Raw genomic sequence first — 22,751 nt, forward strand, 5'->3', positions numbered from 1 at the left:
ACGTCATTCGACGAGACAAATATATTACTTTTCATACAGTCATGGAGCGAGAAAAACAGTTGTAATATATATATCAAAAGTTAAATGGTCTTATTTTAAGAGTGTTTGCACTGACCTCATTGTTATGCTTCAAGGATAGACCTAGTCCAAATAATTATGACTCTTGAAAGGCTATTTTATTTTTTTGCGATGACTCCTAGGGTAGATGGCCTTCAGTGGCGGATCCAGAAATTTTTATAAGAGGGGGCCCACTGACTGCCTAAGAGGGGGCCCGCTCCAGTCACGCTTCAGTGATTCCCTATATAATCAACCAAATTTTTCCCGCAAAAGGGGGGGGCCCGGGCCCCCTGGGCCCCCCTAAATCCGCCTCTGTCCTTAATGCTATAGTATATGGGAATCTGGGATACCTGAACTGGTGTCATACACAACAATCAATTTTTCATAGTGGCTTCAGAGTAAGTTCAGACAAATTCTATTGTGACGTAAACATTTTATGGAAACCATTGTGATGTCCAGTAATAATAGACAAATAGTGATAAGTTGTATTAGGGTGACTCAGGGCTGCTAAGTCTCACGCAATTAGCACGAGACTCGCGCATTTTCATGCTTATTTGGCGGCATTTTCCTTTGATCTATTGTGTTTTTTTCTCTTTATAATTTTAGCCAAATCTCACACATTTGCTTCATGAAAACTTGGCAGTTTTTGGTGATTTATTAATACATGTATTGCTGTGTGTTTGTTTATTCTGCATTGGCTTGAGGTATAGGGCAGGGTTGAGATCTCACAAAACATGTTTAACCCTGCCACATTTTTGCGCCTGTCCGAAGTCAGGAACCTCTGGCCTTTGTTAGTCTTGGATGTTTTTTAATTTTAGTTCATTTATATGTTTTGGAGTTTAGTGTGACGTCCATTTTCATTGAACTAGTACACATTTTTGTTTAGAGATCAGCTGAAGCCCACCTCCGGGTGCGGGATTTTCTCGCTGTATTGAAGACCCATTGATGGCCTTCGGCTGTTTTCTGCTCTTTGGTCAGGTTGTTGTCTCTTTGACACATTCCCCATTTCCATTCTCAATTTTATGATCTTCCAACTGGTGCTTTTACCTGGAAAAATTGGACGTCACAAAGCAAACGTTTTCACATCATAATTTTTCTAATGAGTTTTCCACAAATGACTCCTGTTAGTTTATTTATAAAATTGTAAAAGGAAACCTGTCTATAGAATAAATAAAACTTTGATTTGATTTGATTAGAATCCCGGTCTGTTGGCTTTGAATCGATGTACAGTCTCTCTACAGTAGCATAAGTGGAAGGGTCGATTTGGGTTAAAGATTTTTCTAACAACCTGATGCCATTTTATCATGCCAACATGAATCAGGGTGAAACATCAATTTTACATGGACTTTATATATATTCCTGTAAAATATGAGATCAAATGAGAAAATGTCAAGTCATATTGATTGTGTCATGACATTATTAAAGTGCAACAATATCTAGGGTTAAGTGTCACCAATTTCAAATTATTTAGTGTTGGGGTGGTCTAAATTTTAAACAATAGAATTTTCAAAAATTAACCATGAATGAAGTTTAAATCATATATATACTACTGGTATTTTAAAAAATATGACAAAAAGTATTGGTTTTAGAACTTTTTTCAAGCAACTGGTCAACTATCAGTTACAATCTTATGTTAATTTATGCAAGAATCTAATCCTTCATACTTCATACTGCTGTTATCTTCAGACAAATATGTTTATTCATTTGTAAATACATTACTGTTTATTTTGTTTAAGTAGATTAAGACAAAGGACTCCCTGCAAGTTAAGAATCATTGCAACAACTCTTTTAGGGGTCCATATGTGACCTGTTGCAAGGCAAAATTTCTGTTCTTATCAAATATACCCTCATTTTGCATAATATTTTATTTTAAATTGGATCTCTTCCTTGAACACTAGCTATAGTCATCTTACAGGCATGTCAAATCTCACGCATTGCACAAAAATTCCTTGATTTTTCCCACATTCGCCATGTAAAGTTTGATAGATTGTTGTTAAAACATTGTTTGTTAACCCAAAATAGAGTGTCCATGAGTCGGGTGCATGACTCCATGTTACTGATACAAATGTAAGTTATGTTGGCTAATTAATTCTATGATGTTTTGTTTTTTTGTTCGATTGCAAGAAGTTGAATAAATTCGAATTACTCACTTGCTGAATAAACGAAAAAGATCACAGAACATAGCACAAATTAAGATTGAAATATATAATAAGAAGGAGATGTGGTATGATTGCCAATGAGACAATTATCCACCAGAGTTCAAATGAAATGGATATAAACCAATATAGGTCACTATACAGCCTTCAACAATGAGAAAAACCCATGCCTATTGACAGCTATAAAAAGCCCCAATCGAAAAACTGAAGGCCTGATTTATAACAATATAATTTGCGAAAAACAAATAGGATAGACAAGAACCAATAGTGTAGTAGCACAACATAAGGACAAACTGTAAAAATCAGTTGTCAATTACTTAACTCCATAGACCTATACGAAGCACAAAATAAAAACTAACATAAAAACAAAAGACACAAATCAACGATAAAAGAGCATTTGTGGTTAATGAAAACTAGTTCAAAGCCACTTACAACAAATAAATAAATTATGTGCTCCTAGACTTAAGTATTAATCGCGACACATCCAACAGATTTAGTGCAAAGACGTCATAAACAGTGAGAAATGCATGACCTTGTACATTGCCAAAATATAATGTTCACTCTATATGTTGTATTGGAGATAACATTTAGTACAGAATACAAGATAGACATGATAGATGGAAATACCAACATAAAATACTCACTTCTGAATGAATTGATTGATAATTGAAAAATGACCAATACTTTCATTATTCATGTTGACTCGTTAACTTTGTGGTATCTGTTTGGCTGTAGGAGATATATAGTTGCTAATCTTCTACAGCATGATACCGGTAAGTAAATGTATGTGAATCTTCAGATTATTGTGTGTCTTTTTCTTCTGTGTAAAGAGAAAACTTAGTTACAAGAATAGCCTAAGATTTTCTTCTAACACAACCATAAATTGCAAAATTCTATAAATATTCTGCCAAAAAAAAAACAAATACTAAGAGATCAACATATGAAGTACATAGTAGTATGATAGTTTGATTTGTTGATTGCTTCATGTCAAGTGGCAAATATTTCATGCATCTTTAGGACGAAATAGTAGTATGAACGATATCTATAAAACCTCTAAATTAATTGAAGGCAAACAAAACAGTCTCTCATTATGATATTGTGATTTGTATATGTTAGCTGTTGTGATTACATCTGACTTTTTTGCAGTACATTTTCAACCTAGGCGTCCCTAAAGAATGGCAGTTTGTAGATATTTATGGACTGGATGCAGATCTGTTAGGAATGGTGCCACGACCAGTAGCTGCTGTAGTATTGTTGTATCCAATCACAGAAAAGGTTTGTCAGTTATTGCTGGAGAAATCTATTATAGGGTTTGGTCTACCTGCCACGACCAGTAGCTGCTGTAGTATTGTTGTCTCTAATCACAGAAAAGGTTTGTCAGTTAATGTTGGAGAAATCTATTATAGGGTTTGGTCTACCTGCCACGACCAGTAGCTGCTGTAGTATTGTTGTCTCTAATCACAGAAAAGGTTTGTCAGTTAATGTTGGAGAAATCTATTATAGGGTTTGGTCTATCTGCCATGACCAGTAGCTGCTGTAGTATTGTTGTCTCTAATCACAGAAAAGGTTTGTCAGTTAATGTGGGAGAAATCTATTATAGGGTTTGGTCTACCTGCCACGACCAGTAGCTGCTGTAGTATTGTTGTATCTAATCACAGAAAAGGTTTGTCAGTTAATGTGGGAGAAATCTATTATAGTGTTTGGTCTACCTGCCACGACCAGTAGCTTCTGTAGTATTGTTGTATCCAATCACAGAAAAGGTTTGTCAGTTAATGTTGGAGAAATCTATTATAGGGTTTGGTCTATCTGCCACGACCAGTAGCTGCTGTAGTACTGTTGTATCTAATCACAGAGAAGGTTTGTCAGTTAATGTGGGAGAAATCTATTATAGGGTTTGGTCTACCTGCCATGACCAGTAGCTTCTGTAGTATTGTTGTATCCAATCACAGAAAAGGTTTGTCAGTTAATGTGGGAGAAATCTATTATAGGGTTTGGTCTACCTGCCACGACCAGTAGCTGCTGTAGTATTGTTGTATCTAATCACAGAAAAGGTTTGTCAGTTAATGTGGGAGAAATCTATTATAGGGTTTGGTCTATCTGCCACGACCAGTAGCTGCTGTAGTATTGTTGTCTCTAATCACAGAAAAGGTTTGTCAGTTAATGTGGGAGAAATCTATTATAGGGTTTGGTCTACCTGCCACGACCAGTAGCTGCTGTAGTATTGTTGTATCTAATCATAGAAAAGGTTTGTCAGTTAATGTGGGAGAAATCTATTATAGGGTTTGGTCTACCTGCCACTACCAGTAGCTGCTGTAGTATTGTTGTCTCTAATCACAGAAAAGGTTTGTCAGTTAATGTGGGAGAAATCTATTATAGGGTTTGGTCTACCTGCCATGACCAGTAGCTGCTGTAGTATTGTTGTCTCTAATCATAGAAAAGGTTTGTCAGTTATTGTGGGAGAAATCTATTATAGGGTTTGGTCTACCTGCCACTACCAGTAGCTGCTGTAGTACTGTTGTATCCAATCACAAAGAAGGTTTGTCAGTTAATGTGGGAGAAATCTATTATAGGGTTTGGTCTATCTGCCACGACCAGTAGCTGCTGTAGTATTGTTGTCTCTAATCATAGAAAAGGTTTGTCAGTTAATGTGGGAGAAATCTATTATAGGGTTTGGTCTACCTGCCACTACCAGTAGCTGCTGTAGTATTGTTGTCTCTAATCACAGAAAAGGTTTGTCAGTTAATGTGGGAGAAATCTATTATAGGGTTTGGTCTACCTGCCATGACCAGTAGCTGCTGTAGTATTGTTGTCTCTAATCATAGAAAAGGTTTGTCAGTTATTGTGGGAGAAATCTATTATAGGGTTTGGTCTACCTGCCACTACCAGTAGCTGCTGTAGTACTGTTGTATCCAATCACAAAGAAGGTTTGTCAGTTAATGTGGGAGAAATCTATTATAGGGTTTGGTCTACCTGCCATGACCAGTAGCTGCTGTAGTATTGTTGTCTCTAATCACAGAAAAGGTTTGTCAGTTAATGTGGGAGAAATCTATTATAGGGTTTGGTCTACCTGCCATGACCAGTAGCTGCTGTAGTATTGTTGTCTCTAATCACAGAAAAGGTTTGTCAGTTAATGTGGGAGAAATCTATTATAGGGTTTGGTCTATCTGCCACGACCAGTAGCTGCTGTAGTATTGTTGTATCTAATCACAGAAAAGGTTTGTCAGTTAATGTGGGAGAAATCTATTATAGGGTTTGGTCTATCTGCCACGACCAGTAGCTGCTGTAGTATTGTTGTCTCTAATCACAGAAAAGGTTTGTCAGTTAATGTGGGAGAAATCTATTATAGGGTTTGGTCTATCTGCCACGACCAGTAGCTGCTGTAGTATTGTTGTCTCTAATCACAGAAAAGGTTTGTCAGTTAATGTGGGAGAAATCTATTATAGTGTTTGGTCTACCTGCCACGACCAGTAGCTGCTGTAGTATTGTTGTATCTAATCACAGAAAAGGTTTGTCAGTTAATGTGGGAGAAATCTATTATAGGGTTTGGTCTATCTGCCACGACCAGTAGCTGCTGTAGTAATGTTTTATCTAATCACAGAAAAGGTTTGTCAGTTAATGTGGGAGAAATCTATTATAGGGTTTGGTCTACTTGCCACTACCAGTAGCTGCTGTAGTATTGTTGTCTCTAATCATAGAAAAGGTTTGTCAGTTAATGTGGGAGAAATCTATGATAGGGTTTGGTCTACTTGCCACGACCAGTAGCTGCTGTAGTATTGTTGTATCTAATCACAGAAAAGGTTTGTCAGTAAATGTTGGAGAAATCTATTATAGGGTTTGGTCTATCTGCCATGACCAGTAGCTGCTGTAGTATTGTTGTCTCTAATCACAGAAAAGGTTTGTCAGTTAATGTGGGAGAAATCTATTATAGGGTTTGGTCTACCTGCCACTACCAGTAGCTGCTGTAGTACTGTTGTATCCAATCACAAAGAAGGTTTGTCAGTTAATGTGGGAGAAATCTATTATAGGGTTTGGTCTACCTGCCACGACCAGTAGCTGCTGTAGTATTGTTGTATCTAATCATAGAAAAGGTTTGTCAGTTAATGTGGGAGAAATCTATTATAGGGTTTGGTCTATCTGCCACGACCAGTAGCTGCTGTAGTATTGTTGTATCCAATCACAGAAAAGGCTTGTCAGTTATTGCTGGAGAAATCTATTATAGGGTTTGGTCTATCTGCCACGACCAGTAGCTGCTGTAGTATTGTTGTCTCTAATCATAGAAAAGGTTTGTCAGTTAATGTGGGAGAAATCTATTATAGGGTTTGGTCTACCTGCCACTACCAGTAGCTGCTGTAGTATTGTTGTCTCTAATCACAGAAAAGGTTTGTCAGTTAATGTGGGAGAAATCTATTATAGGGTTTGGTCTACCTGCCATGACCAGTAGCTGCTGTAGTATTGTTGTCTCTAATCATAGAAAAGGTTTGTCAGTTATTGTGGGAGAAATCTATTATAGGGTTTGGTCTACCTGCCACTACCAGTAGCTGCTGTAGTACTGTTGTATCCAATCACAAAGAAGGTTTGTCAGTTAATGTGGGAGAAATCTATTATAGGGTTTGGTCTACCTGCCATGACCAGTAGCTGCTGTAGTATTGTTGTCTCTAATCACAGAAAAGGTTTGTCAGTTAATGTGGGAGAAATCTATTATAGGGTTTGGTCTACCTGCCATGACCAGTAGCTGCTGTAGTATTGTTGTCTCTAATCACAGAAAAGGTTTGTCAGTTAATGTGGGAGAAATCTATTATAAGGTTTGGTCTACTTGCCACTACCAGTAGCTGCTGTAGTACTGTTGTATCCAATCTCAGAGAAGGTCAGTTAATGTGGGAGAAATCTATTATAGGGTTTGGTCTACCTGCCACGACCAGTAGCTGCTGTAGTATTGTTGTATCTAATCACAAAGAAGGTTTGTCAGTTAATGTTGGAGAAATATATTATAGGGTTTGGTCTACTTGCCATGACCAGTAGCTGCTGTAGTATTGTTGTCTCTAATCACAGAAAAGGTTTGTCAGTTAATGTGGGAGAAATCTATTATAAGGTTTGGTCTACTTGCCACGACCAGTAGCTGCTGTAGTACTGTTGTATCCAATCACAAAGAAGGTTTGTCAGTTAATGTGGGAGAAATATATTATAGGGTTTGGTCTATCTGCCACGACCAGTAGCTGCTGTAGTATTGTTGTCTCTAATCACAGAAAAGGTTTGTCAGTTAATGTGGGAGAAATCTATTATAGGGTTTGGTCTACCTGCCACGACCAGTAGCTGCTGTAGTATTGTTGTATCTAATCACAGAAAAGGTTTGTCAGTTAATGTTGGAGAAATATATTATAGGGTTTGGTCTATCTGCCACGACCAGTAGCTGCTGTAGTATTGTTGTCTCTAATCACAGAAAAGGTTTGTCAGTTAATGTGGGAGAAATCTATTATAAGGTTTGGTCTACCTGCCACTACCAGTAGCTGCTGTAGTACTGTTGTCTCTAATCACAGAAAAGGTTTGTCAGTTAATGTTGGAGAAATCTATTATAGGGTTTGGTCTATCTGCCACGACCAGTAGCTGCTGTAGTATTGTTGTCTCTAATCACAGAAAAGGTTTGTCAGTTAATGTGGGAGAAATCTATTATAGGGTTTGGTCTATCTGCCACGACCAGTAGCTGCTGTAGTATTGTTGTCTCTAATCACAGAAAAGGTTTGTCAGTTAATGTGGGAGAAATCTATTATAGGGTTTGGTCTATCTGCCACGACCAGTAGCTGCTGTAGTATTGTTGTCTCTAATCACAGAAAAGGTTTGTCAGTTAATGTGGGAGAAATCTATTATAGGGTTTGGTCTATCTGCCACGACCAGTAGCTGCTGTAGTATTGTTGTCTCTAATCATAGAAAAGGTTTGTCAGTTAATGTGGGAGAAATCTATTATAAGGTTTGGTCTACTTGCCATGACCAGTAGCTGCTGTAGTATTGTTGTATCTAATCATAGAAAAGGTTTGTCAGTTAATGTGGGAGAAATCTATTATAGGGTTTGGTCTACCTGCCACGACCAGTAGCTTCTGTAGTATTGTTGTCTCTAATCACAGAAAAGGTTTGTCAGTTAATGTGGGAGAAATCTATTATAGGGTTTGGTCTATCTGCCACGACCAGTAGCTGCTGTAGTATTGTTGTATCTAATCACAGAAAAGGTTTGTCAGTTAATGTGGGAGAAATCTATTATAGGGTTTGGTCTATCTGCCACGACCAGTAGCTGCTGTAGTATTGTTGTATCCAATCACAAAGAAGGTTTGTCAGTTAATGTGGGAGAAATCTATTATAAGGTTTGGTCTACCTGCCACGACCAGTAGCTGCTGTAGTATTGTTGTCTCTAATCACAGAGAAGGTCAGTTAATGTGGGAGAAATCTATTATAGGGTTTGGTCTACCTGCCACTACCAGTAGCTGCTGTAGTATTGTTGTATCCAATCACAAAGAAGGTTTGTCAGTTAATGTGGGAGAAATCTATTATAGGGTTTGGTCTATCTGCCACGACCAGTAGCTGCTGTAGTATTGTTGTATCCAATCACAAAGAAGGTTTGTCAGTTAATGTGGGAGAAATCTATTATAGGGTTTGGTCTATCTGCCACGACCAGTAGCTGCTGTAGTATTGTTGTCTCTAATCATAGAAAAGGTTTGTCAGTTAATGTGGGAGAAATCTATTATAAGGTTTGGTCTATCTGCCACGACCAGTAGCTGCTGTAGTATTGTTGTCTCTAATCATAGAAAAGGTTTGTCAGTTAATGTGGGAGAAATCTATTATAGGGTTTGGTCTATCTGCCACGACCAGTAGCTGCTGTAGTATTGTTGTCTCTAATCATAGAAAAGGTTTGTCAGTTAATGTGGGAGAAATCTATTATAGGGTTTGGTCTACTTGCCACGACCAGTAGCTGCTGTAGTATTGTTGTCTCTAATCACAGAAAAGGTTTGTCAGTTAATGTGGGAGAAATCTATTATAGGGTTTGGTCTATCTGCCACGACCAGTAGCTGCTGTAGTATTGTTGTATCCGATCACAGAAAAGGTTTGTCAGTTAATGTTGGAGAAATCTATTATAAGGTTTGGTCTACCTGCCACGACCAGTAGCTGCTGTAGTATTGTTGTCTCTAATCACAGAAAAGGTTTGTCAGTTAATGTGGGAGAAATCTATTATAGGGTTTGGTAGACCTGTTTGTATACTTATCCATTTTTTGTTTGTTGCAGATTGTTTTATTTTGGGTTTTTAGGAAGAAAACACGAACCTTTTCTACCCTTCATACATTGTGTATAAAGATTTATCGAGTGTAGTTAGTGCTCAGCCACAGTTCCATTTTAAACAGCTTATCAATTTGATTTAGAATTCAGAAAGTTTTTTTAAACTTTTGAATTTGTATGCTGAGTTTATATTTTCATGGAACTATTTTGAAGTTTTTCCCATACCAATTATATTTTTTTTTTCTATCTTATAAGAGTATTTTTGATATGCGCAGTGAGATGTACCAATTTTGGTAACTCTTATAATGTTGCAGTTATCCAATTTTCAAGTGCTGAATTCTTTTCAGCTTTTTTGTTTTACCATCAACTGTAATCGCTGACAACAACATGCATATGCTATCATTATTAAATTTCAAACAGTGCATTGTCCATAAACTGTTGTGAATGCAAATATAGTCATAAAGCATATCCAACTATCGCGGTCATCACATGACTTTTACAATTCAGTTGTATATCATTAATGGCCAATCGTTTTATCAATGAAAATCAATGGGCTACAGAGATTAAACGATCATAACTTTTTTGTTACATTGTGTATTTTACCTTCCAACCCCGCGTTTTAAAGAATTTTCTTGTTTACAATTAAATATGTTCTAAATTTCAGTTCAGAAATATGATTTCTTGCTTCAAAATGAGTCAGTCTGAAAATTGAGGTGCCATAACCACACAGCCTTCGTTAACTTCTTCGTTAAAAGTCGATAAAATTGCAATGGGACCTTCTTATATTATCAATTTTCTCAACTTATTTATTATAAATAATATCCTTCCAACCCCTAAAAATGTCGACAATACATTTATTTCAAAGAAATCAAAAACCAAATCAGTTTAGGTAAACTTTTTACTTCAAAATTTGATTGAAAGGTTCACATTTTGGCATTCGTTGGCAATATTTTGAAAATGGCGGCGCTGTCGAAAGTAAACAACGACACAACATGTATTCATTTATTTATAAATTTAAAAGATATATTTAAAATATTTTAAGTGTGTCTTATTGTTTTTAAGAAATTACTTATTTCATCTTCACTTTAGTATACTTATTAGAAACAGTCTATCGCACACAAAGTAAAGATTTATATGCATCGATCATGCACTGTTTATATTGACATCTGGACTCGACTTGTGAAAAGATATTTTGTAAGATTTTTATGTTGGAAATCAAATAACTGTTGGATGCATACTTTTTCAGTCATTTTCTTACCTTAAAGCAGCATAGAATCAAACATAGTTTCTTTTTGAGAAAGTGGATACATTTTGTTTGTTTTGATAAAATTTCGAAGTACATGTAATGAAAAAAATGGAACTGTAGTAAATGTTATTGATTTTGAACCACAATTCAACTGTCACCTATGTTGTATGGTTACCTGTAGTTTTCTTTAGTCCCAAGGATGATACATTCTTGACTTTAATTTGATATAAGACTCAAACATTAGTTGTCCTTGACCTTATTTAAGCATTCCTGACTAAATGATCAGTTTGAGCTGTTGTTATGACAAGCCCTCCATCAGTCTTTTTTTCAGTTTTAAGTTTGAAATGCTGGGCCAATAAGGCCTCAACTTGGCCTGCATCACTCTTAGGGATCCATTTTACAGATGATTTGACGAACCTGTGGATAGACCTTTATATAACCAAATAATTAGGACCCCGCCTAGTGGTGGGTCGCCCTATAGTGATCAGTCTGTCTGTCCGTCCGTCCGTAACAAATTGTGTCCACTCTATATGTAGAGAACCGTTATAATTTTATACTTTATACTTGACATGTATATTAACCAACACCAGAGGGTGTGTCATAATGTTTGTACAACTTCCTAAGTCAAAGTTCAAGGTCAAAAACTTTGGTTTCAGTTGACAACCCCATGTCCTATGGTAAAGATCGTGTCCGCTCTATATCTTGAGAACCGTTATGATTTCAAAGTTTATATTTGACATGTATATTAACCAACAGCAGAGGGTGTGCCATAATGTATGTACAACTTCCTAGGTCAAAGGTCAAGGTCAAAAACTTTGGTTTCAGTTGACAACCCGATGTCCTATGGTAAAGATACAAATTTTTTACCACACATTATTTACAGCGAGGCCCACAGAGATGGCTCCCATCTCAATGATGTATAGTTTTTTATAAATTCCTATAAAGGACCAATTGCTATCAAGCTTAATGGATTTTATGGCTATGAACATGATGAACCCATCCAACATCAATTGTGACTTCCACTGTTACTGAAAAAAATATACTTCGACTTGACATAGTGCTTCACCCTTACTCTTGCATTCCACTGAAAATTGCTGTTATACAAATGTACATTATACTATCAAATGAGATTGTTCAGTTGGTAAAAAATTTTACTAAACTGATATAGGAAAGCCGCAGTCAAGATGTCAGTTTGAGTAATACTTGCGACTTTTGTATTATTAGGAGCCTTATTTATAATTTAAGCTGATTTGGTATTTGAAAATCATTACAGGCAACAGCAAGTCCTCTGGGTGAAGTTAAGTCATCATCAGACCTGTTCTTTGTAAAACAGACCATATCTAACGCCTGTGGAACTATAGCCATTGTACATAGTCTGGCAAATAACCAGGACAAGATCAAGTTTATAGGTAAGTCAACTGTTACCATAGATCACAGTATAGCTAAAAACCAGGACAGAATCAAGTTTATAGGTAAGTCTCAACTGTTACCATAGATCACAGTATAGCTAAAAACCATGACAAAATCAAGTTTATAGGTAAGTCAACTGTTACCATAGACCCCGGCATATCTTATTGAACCTTCGGACCCTATACCTTTTAGGAAGGAAACCCTTAAACACACTTTTTATGCCCCCGCCGTAGCGGTGGGGGCATTAAGTTTTACCCTTGTCCGTCTGTAGGTACGTCCGTACGTCCCAAAATTGGTTTCCGTTCTCTAACTTGAGTTTGCCTCAACCAAATGTTATGAAACTTATACACAAGGCTTATTACCACAAAACACAGATCAAGTATGAATTTTAATGGCGTCACATTAACCGTTCTAGAGTTATGCCCCTTTATAAATGGAAAAATTGCAAAATTTTTAGTTTCCGTTCTCTAACTTAAGTTTGCCTCAACCAAATGTTATGAAACTTATACACAAGGCTTATTACCTACCAAACACAGATCAAGTTTGAATTTTGGTGGCATCACTTTAACCGTTCTAGAGTTATGCCCCTTTATAAATGGAAAAATTGCAAAATTTTTAGTTTCCGTCCTCTAACAAGTTTGCCTCAACCAAATGTTATGAAACTTATACACAAGGCTTATTACCACAAAACACAGATCAAGTATGAATTTTGGTGGCGTCACTTTAACCGTTCTAGAGTTATGCCCCTTTATAAATGGAAAAATTGCAAAATTTTTAGTTTCCGTTCTCTAACTTAAGTTTGCCTCAACCAAATGTTATGAAACTTATACACAATGCTTATTACCACAAAACACAGATCAAGTTTGAATTTTGGTGGCGTAACTTTAACCATTCTAGAGTTATGCTCCTTTATAAATGGAAAAAATTGCAAAATTTTTATTTTCTTCTAAATATCAAGTTATTTTTAAAATTGGAGTTATCTTCCTTTGTCCATGATTATAGTTGAATCAACTACAATGAATGCTTTATACAATGCAATGTTTAATTTGACTTCCACTGATAAAACACAGATCAAGTTGAATTTGGGTAGTGTCACTTTAACCATTATTGAGTTATGCCCCTTTATAAATAGAAAAATTGCTGAATTTTTAGTTTCTGTTCTCTACTTCAGTTATCCTCAACCAAATGTTATGAGACTTACACACAAAACTCAGATCAAGTTCAAATTTGGGTAGCGTCACTTTTACTGTTCTTCAGTTATGTCCCTTTATAACTATATGATATGCAAGCAGGGGCATCATCTGTGTCCACATGTGGACACTATCCACATTTATTTGCCTTAGGTCTAGTTTAGAATAAGAGAAATGCTTTTGATGATTGATTCACAGTATTTGCATCGATACATCTCACTTGTATACAGTAATTAGGCTCAATATACCCTTGCTCTAGTGACTGTGTTAACATACATACATTTCAGTTTAAAGTAGAATTTTAAGCCACTTCCTCCAAATTCATACCTCAGTGACTATAGTTTATATGATCAAATATAAAAAAAGTATTCTTAGAAGCTCTTTCAAAATGCAATTGGTATTTGGTAGGTATGAATTGTTTTACTTTTGTCATGTCAGAGCCTTTTATAGCTGACTATGCGATATGGGTTTTGCTCATTATTGAAGACTGTACAGTGACCTATAGTTGTTAACTTCTATGTCATTTGGTCTCTGATGGAGCATTGTCTCATTGGCAATCATACCACATCTTCTTGTTTTTATATATGCATACAATTTGCATATCCAAGTTGAATATCAGGCTTTGTCTAAATAGTGATGCTTACATGACTATGGATTTCTACATTGTTTAATGCTATGTTGTGTTTGTATAAAGTTAGCTCTTCCCTTAAGTCATTCTTCAGTGGCTATCAAATTTTTGTATGCAAAATTGATAATTTCTTCTGGTTGATGTATAAAATTGAAAACAACACGTTTAATAATTTCATGCATATGATGTATGTTATGAAGTAGTACATACAACACTTCATTGATCTTGGGTAGCATCTGAAATTCTCCTTTTTGGAAAAGATTTTAAGGCCTAGCTCTTGTTTTTCTTGTTTAAATAAAAATTGATAAATGATTTACTCCCATATACATATAGTAAATTGAAGATAAGAAATAGAAATAAAAACACTGTTCCTTTAGTATACTGGTTATTTCATTATCTATTATTGGATTTTGTCTCATGTACATCCACTAGGACTGTCTTAGTAATACAACAGTCCATCAAATTACTGCTTTCAAGTTGGCTGTAAAGAAGGCAAGACATATCTTTGTGAAAACAGTTTTATTTATGAAAATTACTAATCTATGATGCAAATATAATTTAAATATAAACTGTGACTTGTATGATATATACAACAGATCCTCATGCATTCCAATTTATGAAACAGCAGTCTGCACATTAGTTATCTTCTACAGTTACCAGTATTTTGATATTTTTGTTGTAAACCAACAAACCATATATTTGTCATTTGTTTTAAGGTTGAAATGCAAAGGACTGAAACATGTTCTGTGCTAACAAAGGGGAAGTACCTTTTTGTTGAAAGATAAGGATTTTTTTTTGCAATATATACATGACACATGGTTGATCATGTCCATGATTACTAAATTTATTGCTCAAGCCCTTTTATGTAATTTTCTGTTATATACAAATAGATATAAAACACATACTCAGACTGTCACAAAATAGAAGTTCCTTCATAATATAAGTTCCAAATGGAAAAAATATTCTGGAATATTATTTCCACTGGAATAAATATTACTGTATATATTCCTAACGGAATAAATGGTATAGAATATTTGTTCCAACAGGAAGAGATATTATAACATTGTTTATAACAAGGTTTCCAGTGGAACTTCTGTTAGGCAGAACAAATATACGTTGACAAGACAAATTAAGAACTTATTTGATGTGGCTTCATGTCTTTATTTGTATCCATGGTAACTGTCTTATTTTGGTGTTGTAGGGATGCTGTTGTATTGACATTTATGTCTTAGATTCTCTTTATGTTCAGACAAATCATTTTAAAGATAATACATGAAAAGGGCATGCTTTTATTTCTGCTCTCAAGTAAATGATTATATTCATATTCATATAAACTAGATATGAATAGTTTTAACTTCTAATGGTCAATTTCTGCTTTATAAAAAAATGTTAGTAAACTAACTTTTACTTAAAAGTGACTGAGGAAGAACAAAAGGTTCCATTCTAGTAACCAGAAATGTCTTTGTGAACTAAACAATATTTTGTCTACAAAAAACTGTTTATTGAGCAAATGTTCATTCGAATGACAGCTGACATTCAGTTTGTAAAATGTTCTTCTAAATTGTGTGCCTTTAATAGCAGACTTGTTCCTATAATGTTATGAATCACAGTTTATTTGCCAAACTCTGAGTAAAGAATCATCTAAATTCCATTTAATTGATAAATTCAACAACACTTACCATTATCTTGATGACATTTTTTCGTTAAATAATCAAGAATTCTTTAAATATACTGCTCAAATTTACTCTAAGGAAATTATTTTGAATTTTGAAGGTCTTTCCACCAAAACCTGTATTTTGATATGAAAATTATAAAATCAAGTATAAAATGTCATTTTCAGTGTCAGATGATAGCTTACTGTGTGCTAATTACAAAAAAATATATGGTTTCTATACATGTTTTATGAAATAAGGGAGATGATTTGTTACTTCTGGTTTGAAAAATGTCACTTTCATCGGTACAAAATGATCGTTTACTTGACACTGATTCCAAAAAAAAGTGGTTCTATATACTTTGACATAAAATAAGTTTTTAAAAAAAGCTACTTTCGGTTCACACAAGGTCACTGTTGGTTGACTTTTTCAAGGTCATATGGCTAGTCAAAGCAAAGGTCAAAATCTAAAACGTCAAATTTACCTATGACCTTGACCTAAATATCAAGGTCATAAAGTAAGGACCTCAAATCAAAAGACCCTAGGTCTCTACTATGTATGGTTAATGAGTTATATCACCATACAGCTGGTTTTAATTTTGAGAGGGGAGAGAACTCCCATTCAGTGTCAAGGTACCCGTTCAACAAAACTTTATGTTGATTCAATATGTCGCATATAACAATTTAGTTAAAATATTTTGTTGATATCTTATACGGCTTCTGATAATAAGTAATAACAAGTCAAAATCAAAATTAAGACACATGACCTTGACCTCATTTTCTTTTAGTGGACCAAGAACCTAAAATCAAAACACCCATCTCTATCACTTATGGTTTACCAGTACAAATACATATCACTTATTTCAAATACATAAAGGGGAATAACTCTCAAATGGAGTCTTCATAACGCTTCGGTCAAAGTTAAACTTAACATTCTGAGGATATAACAAGCAAGTTGGAAAAATAAATTTGTCGCTTTCTTTTACAGTTGCGAAGGAGTAGTCATAACAAATTCAAATTCTTTATTAACTAGAAAAACAGTATTCAAGGAGATAACTCTTACAAAGAAAAGTGTTCAGTTAAACAGGGTCAGTTTCAAAAGCGTATAAACTGTACAATATTATATACAAAAAATCTAAGCGACATTTTTTGTAACAACAATACAGTGCAAGGAAAAAAAATCAGAACAAAAGCAAAAGGTCTTTCAACAGTGTTAGTCTTGTATGTTTTATGTGACGTCCATTTTCACTAAACTAGTACACATTTTTGTTTAAGGGCCAGCTGAAGCCCACCTTCAGGTGCGGTATTTTCTCGCTATGTTGAAGACCCATTGGTGGCCTTGGGCTGTTTTCTGCTATTTGGTCGGGTTGTTGTCTCTTTGACACATTCCCCATTTCCATTTTCAATTTTATGTATTACCAGACCCTGAAGAGTTCATGTTTGTTACCAAGTTGAACAGAATCTCATACTTTAACCAGTATGTACAGTGTAGACAAGATAAACAAACGATAGGTTGAAATGAAACAGAATACTGGTTTGGGCAGACAACCCACAGTTTAATTAATTTCTTTCTTCATATGATTAACAATGACAATGAGTAATGAAAGAATAATAAAAAGTTAATTTTCTAATATCAATTCACTTATTAGTCTTTGATACTCCACAACAGGAAGTGGAAAACAAAACAGCTGCAGTATTCAAAATGTTAATGAAAACTTGAAACATGAATTAAAACAATCAAATTACAGCATGTACAAAGAAGATAAAAAACCAAATCAAAAATACACATTATGGCATTTCTATGAAAATAATAAACCATTTGCCTGGGCCCAAGGATGTGGTGGGAAAGAATAAACTTCAATATTAAGTTAAACAGCCTGCAATGCTTTGTTCAAATTTAAAAGTGATCAAGCAAGCTCGTGATAAAACAAAACAGCAATTATGATCTGATTATTCAATAACAAATAATTAGGGCCCCGCCTAGTGGCGGGTCACCCTATAGTGATCAGTCTCTCCGTCTGTCTGTCCGTCCGTCTTTAACAAATTGTGTCCTCTCTATATCTAGAGAACCGTTATAATTTCATACTTTATACTTGGCATGTATATTAACCAACACCAGAGGGTGTGTCATAATGTTTGGACAACTTCCTAGGTCAAAGTTCAAGGTCAAAAACTTAGGTTTCAGTTGACAACCCCATGTCCTATGGTAAAGATCGTGTCCACTCTACATCTTGAGAACCTTTATGATTTCAAAGTTTATACTTAACATGTATATTAACGAACACCAGAGTGTGTGTCGATGTGTCATAATAACCCAAAAAATGGATGTGGTGTATCATACAATAATTTTTTACCACACATTATTTACAGCGGGGCCCACTGAGATGGCTCCAATCTCAATGATGTCTAGTTAAATACAATGAACAGTTAGAATTATTTAGATACCAATCAATACAGATACAAGTGGACAGGGTTGCAGAATACATGATATCCAACCTTAATTGTTAAAGGGAACTCCTGGGAGACAGTGATCAAATATGTAAACAAATTGCAATAAAGCATGTTCCCTCTGCATTAATACTTTGTGTAAATAAAATAAACATATCAATGGCAATCGCTTTGTACCAGCCATGAGCATGATTTGTGATAGTATCAATATCTGTCACAGTTACATAGGCTTTACAAAACCCTAACAGAAAAAATCTTTTCAAAGTAATAAAGTGTATATGATATGGCTTTTTCAATATCACACACCCTATTAGTCCTTCAACAAATATAATCCATAGAGCAGAGCTCTCTACATTGTATTGGTGTCTTGGGTTGATAAAGGTATGAAATTTTAAAAATATGAAAATTTGCCACTTTCAAATATATTTATTTTTGTGATTGACCAATACAAACTTGAAATTAACAATGTTTCGGTAAAAGTACCAATTATGATCCTAAATTTATTCGATGCTTAACATCAAACAACCTTAAATGTGAGGGGGGAATTTACAAAAGATAAGACTAAACACTTTACTTTTATAAAATGTGAAATTGACCTGTCTTTTGAAACACAATAAAAAGATAAATGCAGCTGTTCAAAACAAGATATATACTTATAAACGGATTTTCGAAGTAAATTGATTTGGGGATGTACGGTGGGTTGGCGGCTGGGCGGCTGCCAAACAGTGTCCGTTCATTAACATGAAAACCCTTTGACAAAATTTTTTCAAATTTAGATATGATGTTTCCTGTGACTAAATGAAGGTCAAGTTCAATTTTCACGATTTTAGCTTTTCTCGCTGTTGAGTTATAGCCCTTTCCCAAGAATTAAATTTTTGATGAAATACTTATTAATTACTAGATTTCTGTTCAAAGGGAATTAACTCATTTTTTAAAAGATTTTTAAAAGACCTTGTATTAATGATAAATGACATTTTGGTTTTTTTTTTCTTTTCTTTGGTAAATTGTTTGAAGAATTTTGTGGTAGGTGTGTTTGTTATTCTGTATAAACTAATTTTCTGAATGCTATATATATAACTTTTTTTGGATGAAGTGAACTCTTTTAATTAGATAAAAATCTATTTTTAATATAGGATATATTTCATTACATTACATAGTGTAGATGGTAGATAAGTTGCAGATCATATTAGTTTGTGACAAATGAAGGAAAAAATACTTGGAACTATTAATTATATTTGATTATAATTTGAAAATAGATATACATTGTGTTACATCATATCTAATTTTGGAGAACTATTTAATTTTTTAGTGGTTAGATCATATCTAATTTTAGAGAACTATTTTTGCTTTATTAGTTTCTGTTCAAAGGGAAATAACTCAAACTTGTTTCCATAAACCAGTTATCATAATATTAGTATATGGATTTTGTTCAATTAATTTTAGTCATTAGTTGTTAAAAATTTCTTTATAACTATTTTTTTTTAAGTCATGTGTGTTATGAAGGTAAATGTCACAGTTGTTGTGTGGTATTTTATTTTTGTTGTGTGTGTTAATGTTTAATTTTTACATGATCCTGTTTGGGGGTTCAGATTTGCAAATATCGTTTTCATAATTAATTAGATAATAATCTATTTTAAATATTCAATCACAATCCAAATTCAGAGCTGTTTTAAGCTTAAATGATGTGTCCATGCTTGCTCAACTGTTCAGGGTTTGACCTCTGCAGGAAAATCCGGTTTGCTGTCACTCTGACACTGAGCCTCTTGTTTATACACAAATTAAAGTATGCCGCTAAAAATTATAATGCAACTTTTTTTATAAGGACAAGTGGTCACAAAACAATTTTTTAAATTCCATTATATGTCTGACCATTGATATGGGTAACAAAACAATTCCACCGCCATGTCTCAACTGCTTTGTTATACTATTTTTAGTAGATTACATTGTGTTGAATTGGTAAGAAAAAGAAATCAAAATCTTAATGCAGGTCCTGACATTTATATTAATACACTGCATTACTGTGGATTCATCATTATTCGTTGGATACCAATTTTCGTGGTTTTCGTGGGTACAGGTGAACCACAAATTTAAATGTTCAACAAATTACAAATTTTCTATCAGGTTGTATGCAGACTTTGGCAAAACATCGAAATCTCATATCCATGCAAGAAAAGGCAAGTTTTCCACAATCCATGAAAATTGATACCCACGAAAATAAATGAATCCACAGTATAAGTATTAATTAAATTTATTACGACTACTTCAGTCTGTCTTTAAAAAATATACAATGTATTATCAGACTTCACGATTATGAGTTTTCTCTGTTTTGGGTTATAATGAAGAATTTTAGTGGTTTTGTTCAGTCCTTCTGTTGTGACAGTTATATACACGTATCTACCTATAACTAAGTCTGACAGATAATGTATGTATAAGACATAAAGTAATCTACTTATTTAGTTATATTTCATTGTAGACTGTAACTGTAACTTGTTCATTTTGTATGGTCATTAGTTTCCGTTGTGTGAGATTATAATGTATCCCATCACAATATGAAATAGATTGAAGTGTCTTTACTGGTTTATACTGTTTACCATCAGATGACACATGTTGTACTGATCTATCCTTACACATCACATACAGACTGCCATCTTGTAGTGTAGTCATCTTCTTGGGTACTGATGGTAATGTTAGAGTATGATGTCTGTCATCAGTATAACTGTACCAGTACAGGTTGTTGTTGTTGTTGTCGGAGTAGGTATCACAGTAGAATATTCTGTCACCAGAACCATGTAACCTGCCAGGATCACAGTCAGTCTTTATTGTCTGTACCACCTCTTCTGTCTGATGATCTATGATCTGTAGTCTCTTGTAACCACCTACAACTAACTTGTTGTTTATAGTTGTAATGCCACTATTACTCCTCATTCCAGGTACTAGTATTGATTTGGATTTGAGTTTATTGTTTATGTCATACATCTCTATCCTGTCTGTAAAGTTTGAAGAAACCATCAGTGTAACAGCAACTGTAGAGTTGTTGACTGCTGTAACATGCCATGGTTTACCCTGTACAGGTATATTGTCTACCTGTGATCCATCTGTATTATAGATTAGTAGTCTCCTCTGCCGAGGTACACACATCACCAGTCTACCATCATCCATCATCACTGTATCTGTTTCTCCAATAATGTCATCACCAATTACTGATGACAGGTCTGTCTGATGATGTACTTTGAATAAGGATTTTCCAAGCTTTGGTTGTGCTGGTTGTTGTTTACTTTTGAATAGTTTGAGAAGAGATGATAAACCACCTAAAAGAGTTAAACATTAAACTTTTAACAAATCTTAAACAGTTTTTGAGAATAATAACAAATTTTTCAAATATTTTTTGGTTCTCAAAAAAGTTGAAAAATTATTGTTACTGAGCATTGTAGTTAATAAAAATACTTTTTTGGTAAATTATAGGTTTTGAATCATCTTTTATGTACATTTTTCTTTTAAATCTAGAGGCTTGAGATCTAAAAAAACAACTAGTACTACCATTTCTCTTTGCCTGTCTCAAGTCAGGAACTTCATCAGTAGTTGTTGGGTGTCATATTTTAAGGTTTTTGTCGAGCCTGCGACTTTTGTCGCAGAAAGCTCGACATAGGGATAGCGATCCGGCGGCAGCGGCGGCGGCGGCGTTAGCTAACTTCTTAAAAGCTTTATATTTTAGAAGGTGGAAGGTCTGGAGGCTTCATACTTTGTATATGGATGCCTCATGTTACGAAGTTTCGGTCAGTCACATGTCCAATGTCCTTGACCTCATTTTCATGGTTCAGTGACTACTTGAAAAAAAAGTTAAGATTTTTTGTAATGTTAGATTCTCTCTTATTATAAGTAATAAGATAACTATATTTGGTATGTGCGTACCTTGCAAGGTCCTCATGCCCGTCAGACAGTTTTCACTTGACCTCGACCTCATTTCATGGATCAGTGAACAAGGTTAAGTTTTGGTGGTCAAGTCCATATCTCAGATACTATAAGCAATAGGTCTAGTATATTCGGTGTATGGAAGGACTGTAAGGTGTACATGTCCAACTGGCAGGTGTCATCTGACCTTGACCTCATTTTCATGGTTCAGTGGTTATAGTTAAGTTTTTGTGTTTTGGTCTGTTTTTCTTATACTGTATGCCATAGGTCTACTATATTTGGTGTATGGAATGATTGTAAGGTGTACATGTCTAGCGGGCAGGTGTCATTTGACCTTGACCTCATTTTCATGGTTCAGTGGTCAAAGTTAAGTTTTTGAGTTTTGGTCTTTTTTTCTAATACTATGTGCAATAGTTCAACTATATTTGGTATGTGCGTACCTTGCAAGGTCCTCATGCCCGTCAGACAGTTTTCACTTGACCTCGACCTCATTTCATGGATCAATGAACAAGGTTAAGTTTTGGTGGTCAAGTCCATATCTCAGATACTATAAGCAATAGGTCTAGTATATTCGGTGTATGGAAGGACTGTAAGGTGTACATGTCCAACTGGCAGGTGTCATCTGACCTTGACCTCATTTTCATGGTTCAGTGGTTATAGTTAAGTTTTTGTGTTTTGGTCTGTTTTTCTTATACTGTATGCCATAGGTCTACTATATTTGGTGTATGGAATGATTGTACGGTGTACATGTCTAGCGGGCAGGTGTCATCTGACCTTGACCTTATTTTCATGGTTCAGT

The 22,751-nt window shown here is 34.8% G+C and overlaps 1 protein-coding gene and 1 long non-coding RNA gene across 3 annotated transcripts in view; both read left to right on the forward strand.

Moving 5' to 3' along the window:
* The first annotated feature begins 3,338 nt into the window (after positions 1-3,338).
* The window catches only part of LOC127726401 (ubiquitin carboxyl-terminal hydrolase-like), a 120,256-nt gene continuing 100,843 nt past the window's right edge, over positions 3,339-22,751 (forward strand). The window contains exons 1-2 of the mRNA XM_052233803.1: positions 3,339-3,488; positions 11,990-12,125. Of these exons, the coding sequence (XP_052089763.1) occupies positions 3,435-3,488; positions 11,990-12,125 (190 nt within the window). The 5' untranslated portion in view covers positions 3,339-3,434. The remainder of the gene's footprint in view (positions 3,489-11,989; positions 12,126-22,751) is intronic.
* The window catches only part of LOC127726410 (uncharacterized), a 31,355-nt gene continuing 30,251 nt past the window's right edge, over positions 21,648-22,751 (forward strand). For both annotated transcript variants that reach the window (XR_007993519.1, XR_007993520.1), the window contains exon 1: positions 21,648-22,274. This is a non-coding gene — a long non-coding RNA (uncharacterized LOC127726410). The remainder of the gene's footprint in view (positions 22,275-22,751) is intronic.

Source organism: Mytilus californianus, unplaced genomic scaffold (assembly GCF_021869535.1).
Source record: "Mytilus californianus isolate M0D057914Y unplaced genomic scaffold, xbMytCali1.0.p SCAF_17, whole genome shotgun sequence".
NCBI lineage: Eukaryota > Metazoa > Mollusca > Bivalvia > Mytilida > Mytilidae > Mytilus > Mytilus californianus.